This window comes from Lactuca virosa, chromosome 5 (genome assembly GCF_052849685.1).
Source record: "Lactuca virosa cultivar CGN04683 chromosome 5, Lactuca_virosa_CGN04683_v6, whole genome shotgun sequence".
NCBI lineage: Eukaryota > Viridiplantae > Streptophyta > Magnoliopsida > Asterales > Asteraceae > Lactuca > Lactuca virosa.
In genome coordinates this window covers 119,806,165-119,812,925 of record NC_136430.1, presented here as the reverse complement: position 1 = coordinate 119,812,925, position 6,761 = coordinate 119,806,165, and the positions used below count along the sequence as shown (strand labels likewise).

The 6,761-nt window shown below is 38.0% G+C and overlaps 1 protein-coding gene across 1 annotated transcript; it reads right to left on the bottom strand.

Moving 5' to 3' along the window:
- Window positions 1–1,395: 1,395 nt before the first annotated feature.
- IMPL1 (myo-inositol monophosphatase like 1) lies at window positions 1,396–3,757 on the bottom strand. The gene is made up of 9 exons (XM_079053203.1): window positions 3,199–3,757; window positions 2,992–3,059; window positions 2,764–2,897; window positions 2,593–2,681; window positions 2,434–2,491; window positions 2,183–2,334; window positions 1,985–2,098; window positions 1,788–1,889; window positions 1,396–1,674 (listed from the first exon to the last, which is right to left on the bottom strand). The coding sequence occupies exons 1-9, from the start codon at window positions 3,535–3,537 to the stop codon at window positions 1,576–1,578; spliced, it is 1,155 nt and encodes a 384-aa protein (XP_078909329.1). The 5' UTR covers window positions 3,538–3,757; the 3' UTR covers window positions 1,396–1,575.
- Between the last annotated feature and the right edge of the window lie 3,004 nt (window positions 3,758–6,761).

Below are 6,761 nucleotides of genomic sequence, written 5' to 3'. Positions count from 1 at the left end.
TTTGGGTTCATATTGATTGGATCATCATATTTATGTTTGGCATGTGGGTTTTTACAAATGAGAAGTTTAATATGATTCCTCATTCTCACTTCAATATAAGCTTGTCAAGTCCCCAAATATCCAAACTCCTATTTAGGCTTAGGCCATCCGGAGTGGATAGCTTTCCACTCGTGAAGGGGAGCTGGAGGGGCTAAGGACGCATGAACACCGCCCCCAGTCCCGGTGGTTTGGCTGTGGCGTCTTTGTATAGACGGATTAAGACCGGTGATCTAATTGACTTAATTTTTTTCCCCTTATATTTTTTCTCTTTCTCTCTCATTCTTTTTGCCTTTTCACACCCTCACCACTAGTGAATACCATTTCCACAACCTAATGGAATGGGTAAATAGTGACATGACATCCTTTTCACTTTTAAACTACCGGTGACCACTCCAGACAGCCTTAGGGTATCTTTGTATCCAAACTCCAATACGTACCTTTTATTTCTATAGGTATTTGACAAAAACAATGTATATTTTTTAAATATATAAATTATATAAAAATAGAAAGTTAAAAGCTATTTCAATAGCTTTAGAATTAAGAGTTTTTTTTTGTTTGAAATTAAAATCAAAAGCCAACAAAGTTTTATTATTATTATTATTATTTTTTTTTTTTTGAACAATCTCCTTAATGTTGATTGATTCAATTTAGTATTATGATATATACTTTAGACTTGAGCGCTTGATAATTAACAAGTATATTTTATATTTTAGGCTTGAAGGCTTGATAATTAACAAGTATATTTGAGTTTAATGGAAACACTAAGGTCTCGTTTGATAGTTTTTGTCTGGGAAAGTGTTGTCTGGTAAAATGTTGTCTAGGAAAGTTTTCTGACTGAGAAAGAAACCATGTTGTTTGATTGTACATCTGATTGGCTGTGCTGAATGATGAAAAAAAGTAATAATTCAATAAAAAATAAATTTAAAAAAAAGTTATTTAAAAAAAATTAATAATCCAAGAAATAAATAAAGAGGCGGGGTTTGATGCATAATTGTCTTTCCAGCTCATTCAGCCAGAAAGATATGATTTTGGGGCTTTCTGGGAAAGACATATCTTACCGGGAAAGACCCTTTTTTTGTGCAAATCAAACAATCTTTCCGGTCCATTCAGCCAGAAAGATCTGTTTGGACCTGGAAAGATACGTATCAAACGGGGTCTTACTCCCACTTGTATATAACCATTAGGGCAACATTTGGACTTCATAACTAACGAGTTTATTAGGACAATATATTTAAACTTTTATTTGAGTTTTGAAATTATATTGATTGGCAACAAGACACAAAGAGATGATATATCATGATAATCAACTCCTTATAAGATAATAAGATGTATGCATACCAATTTTTATGAAGAAAATTATAACGATGTATGCAGTATGCTTATTGATAGATATAAAGTAGTATACATAGGAGGACAAGAAAAAGTACAAAATATAATTTGCTTATAACTCTACGATGCAGTCAAAAGTAAATAAATAAAAAAGAAAATTAAAACGAACAAATAACAACAATAAGGCGTATTAGTCTTTTATGTTAATTATAATTCTGTGTTATAATCATCTGGCTTGTACCATAAAGAGAAATCAATTCCCTTGCCTTTAAGTTCCTCTGTAGCAGCACCAATTTTCTCCAAAAGCTACAATTCAAAGTTAGCACTTCGATTACAACATAAGTTTAAAATAAATAAATAAAAGTACGTTTTTATATTTTGCATTCAAGTAATTCATACATGTAAATTGAAAAACATACCTTAGCATGCAATACACCATTTGAAACCAAGAGCGATCTGTCAAACACAGTGAATTTTCCACCATCCATGCAAGAAACTGTCCCACCAGCTTCTTCAACTATCTGCTCGATTTAAAAAAAAAAAAAACAATTTAAAAAAATTAAAATAGAGTTTTTAAGCTAATTTTGAGGATAAATAATTAAATACTAGCATTTACCAAAACACCAGCAGCCATATCCCACGGCTTGAGACGAAACTCCCAATATGCTTCTACAATGCCCAGAGCCACGTGGCACATATCCACAGCAGCTGCACCTAATCTTCTCACACCCTAAAAAAAACTCAATCCTTATCATAAAAATCACAAAATGAAAAATAATAATAATAATAATAATAATAAAATTAAATATTTTACCCGACTGATGTCTGTAAATTCTTTGAATAAATTCATATTGGCAGCCCATGGATCATCATGTTCGTATCCAAACCCGGTCACCAGTAGAGATCGTTCAACCTTATCAGTCTGACTAACATGAATCTTTTGCCCATTACAAAATGCACCTCCACCTAAAATTACATAAAAATTAAAAATACTCACTTTTTAATTTATGCTTAATTAATCATAATTATAAATACATTCAACGAAATAATTTAATTACTTCGTACCTGAAACCGCAGAAAATGTGCGTGTGTTCCAACACATGGCACCTCCAACAAACTCTACCTACCAACAAAAATGTAAAGAAGCTCAATAACATTTATAAAAAATATTTTGTAAATCTAAGCCATTAAATTAAAAAAGTTAAATAAGTTTATGATAAATACCACAGCAGCAGCTGCAGGCTTTCCTTTGAAAAGCACTCCTACAGAGACTGCAAAGCTTGGATACCCATGAGCAAAATTTGTTGTCCCATCTATATATTTGAAAGAAATGAGTATATATATCAAGTCAATGTAAAAAAAAAAAAAAAAAAAAAAAAGTGTTGAATTACATACCCAAAGGGTCTATGCACCAAAGATAATCAGAAGATGAGTCTCCAATGACACCTCCTTCTTCCCCTAGAATAAGATGATCTGGGAAATTCTTCCTTACAACATTAAGAATGGCTGCCTCGCTCATTTTATCTGTGCTGCATGTAAGCAATAACTAAATCTCCATTACACACCATGAAAGAATTGAAAGAAGATAATGTGTGTGTAGAAGAAGGAAGCTTGTAGACATACTCGGTAACCAAATCAGTGAGTCCTTTATAGCTGATGTTTCTAGGCTTATTTACAGCTTCCATCACAACCTGAGAAGAGAAACAAATCTATAAGTAAGAACTCATGAGAATTGAGAAAGGGGATCTAATTTATGTAGAGCAACAGAAGGTACGCAATTTCATGTGCCCTAGTATCTTGAGAGAGATTCAGAGATAGGATTGTGCAAACCTCGGCACCGGTTTTGGCAGCGATTTCGACGCTTTCGAGGAGCTGGGCAGATGGAATTGGACCGGTTGATGATGCACCGATCTTGGAGTATGTCAGATTCTGATAAGAGATTTCTGATAGCACTGCTTTTGTGGTGGTACTGCGGCATGATAATCTCGACTTCAAACATAAACACACAGGATTGCTAGTAGTAAGGCTAAATTGACCAGGACGATGATGTTGAGAATTTGAAGTGAAATTATAGGGTTTAACAGGATGGATAAACGAGTGAACTGAATTGGGGATTTGATTGAATCTCGAAGAGAAGATTCTTGATGATGAAACCGGAAAAGTTCCCATTCTTCGATAGTTTTTTCGCGCAGAGAATTCAGGGTCTGTGCGTTTGATTCCACCAGTTCAATCTCTTTCGATCCTCTCTTAGTCGAGGGTTTACATCATGTTCTTAGCAGCACTCATTTGATGAATCCGATAATGGTCTCACTTCCCGACAAATCGTTTTTTCACAGCATCTCCATCGCAAAATTCGTAGCAAGAATATCAAACCGGAATTTTGCGGTTGTGCACAAAATTGTAAACTTAAAATGCACATTTGGTTTTTTTTTTTTTTTTCTATTAAATTAAAGTAAAATTAGATGTGGAAATAGCGATGAGCAAAGGAATCGACTCGGGAACCGAACTTGGTGGAAAATAGGAACCGAACCGGACCGTCGATTCTACCGGTTCCGGTTCCTACCGGTTCTTGCCGAGTCTTCAATGTTGGAACCGGTGCTCGAGAAATAGCAACATATGGTTCCGGTTTTTGCCGGTTCTACAGGTTTCGGTTCAAAAAATCCACAAGAATATCATCTCGGTCCCGGCCCGACCGGTTCCATCGGGTTCCGGTTTCGGTACCGGTTCCGGGTCCGGTACCGGTTCCGGCCGGTTCTCCGGTCCATATGCTCATCCTTATGTGGAAATATAGAGAAAATCACATATTAGTCCAACAATATATTTCAAATTTGTTCATCCAGTCCTTTAACTTATTTCTATGCTTTATGAATGAATAAAGTTGTTTTTGTCAAGTTTAATTGGTCACTTGGATAAAATGAAAGGATAACATGGTTACCCCTTTGCCACATAGACACTTGTTGACTTTGAAAAGTGTAAAAGGATTATTAGAAGGGGAATCAGCCACAACAAGGGAGAAAGACCATGTTTCGCCTCTGCTTCGGGTTTTTGGCATAATACTTTAGCTTTAAACCATCCTTCATGTTGGAGTTAGAAGCTTCATGTGTAGCGCCCGGTTCCTGGTACATACTTTTAATATGAATTTTTGCACTTTTACTCTGGGACTCGGCGAGTTGGAGGCCCCAACTCGTCGAGTAGAGGTGAAACTTGGAAGCGGGTGGAAGGACCTACTCGCCGAGTCAAATGCCCCGACTCGACAAGTAGGCCTGTCTGAAGGAAGCCCTAATTTTAGGGGTTGGCACCCTATTTAAACACCTTAACTGGCCTTCATTACAGCCTCCATCACCTCCAAACAGCATTCACGAAACCCTAGCCCATTTTAAGTATTCTTGAGCCATAGTTGTGTGTTTGTGGTGATTTTGAAGCTAGAGAAGGAAGAGAAAGCTCGAAGGTTCTTGGGGAAGCAAGTAGATCCAAAGATTTTGCCACTTTTCCAGCTCATTTGAGGTATAAAGTCTATACCCTTCTTATTCCTTCCTTAGATCCCTCCATGGGGTAAGTTAGGGTTTTATGGAGCATTTTATGGAACCATTCATGGGTGCAAGCTTGATTGGGAGTTATAACTTCGGATACAGAGCCTTAAAGGGACCCCATGGCAAAAAGGTGCCAACTTTGTGGCCATGGCAGTCGCATGCATCATATAAACCTCTTTTTAGGACCATTTGAGCCAAATACACCATGCATGAACGTCAAGTTTGTAACTTTACGTGTAGTATGGACCCTAGGAGGTCAGATCTATGTTTTGAATGCATTAAGCCAGACTGAAGTCGACTGAATAGTTTTGGACATGGAGGGACCCGACGAGTCACTCATGTGACTCGGCGAGTCGGGTCGTAGTTTTCCCCAAACCTCTTCTGATAATGAACAATGTGCTGAGTTGGAAGAAGACTCAGCCAGTTGGGTTCATTGTGGACCTAAAGATCATGGAACTCATCGAGTTCAAGACTAAGCCCCAAATGCATGAAGAAGAACTCGACGAGTTCATGGAGAACTCGGCGAGCTCTTGAAAGACTCGGCGAGTAGGGTCGAAGTTTTTAGCATTCTAAGGATTATGGAACTCGGCGAGTTGGTGGGTCAACTCGGCGAGTGGAGTCAACCAGATGTTGACTTTGACCCAGAGTTGACTTTGACCAAGGTGTTGACCTTGACTTTGGCTTTGACCTGAGTTGGCCCTCGAAAGGAGTTAAGAGTATGAAATGGTAATTAAGGAAGATTATTATGTGTAGGAATTGAGAGGAATTGATCCCGGCAGCGAGGACAGTTCAGACACTTCACGACACTGAGGTGAGTTACCTTCCAGTAGAAGTGGATCGAAGGCTCCAAGGCCAGCCTACTAGTAAGAGTTATAGTAGAGATAATTGTCTTTGTGATAATTGTATGGTATATTGTTATATGTTATTATTATGTGCTAGTATGCTATAGTGTTATGTGATATGAGATAGATGGGGAAGGATAAACCCCAGTACCGGTTAATAGGGCCGAAGGGGTATGCCAGCACCCAGATAAGTTAGGCAGTATATGACTTGTATGTTTATGCACTAGAATGTTATGTGGTAGAGTAGGGGTGAAATAGTCCCCAGTACAAGTCGAAAGGACCGAAGGGGTAGGCCAGCACCCTGATATACTAGGCAAGGTACCGGTCGACAGGACCGAAAGGGAAGCCAGCACCCGGATATGCTAGGCAAAGTACCGGTCGACAGGACCGAAGGGGTAGTTAGTACCCAGTTATGATATTCAGTATGTGTTATGTATGGTATGTGGTATGATGGGGGAACTCACTAAGCTTTGTGCTTATAGTTTTCAGTTTTGTTTCAGGTACCTCTTCATCGAAGGGGAAGGAGCAGGCACCGTAGCAGCGCGCGCATTACACACACAGAGGATTTTTGCACTATGACATTTTTGGGATTGTACTCTGATGTTATTATAGTTTTCATGATATGAATTGAGACATGTGATTGTGGTTTTGATGAAACGATATGACTTGATGATATTTTCTTATAAACGATTTTCTAAATTGTTATATCAAAATGAAATTTTTGGTCTTGAAAATTGGGATGTTACAAGTTGGTATTAGAGCCTTGGTTTGATGGATTCGGACACACCTTCAGGAGTGTCTGGACTCAAATCGAGGGTTTGAAAGATTTTTCACAAGAAAATAGTTTTCCAAAAGTTAAAATAAAGAGTTTTGAGAAAGAACAAGGTGTGTGATGTGTGCAACCGGCCGAGCTCAATTAGTTTTTCCCAAGGTACCCATACACTTTATGCTATGATAAGATATGATTATGAGAACTGCATGCTAGACTAGGGCTAAGGATCTAGGAAGGATGCCTTTTATG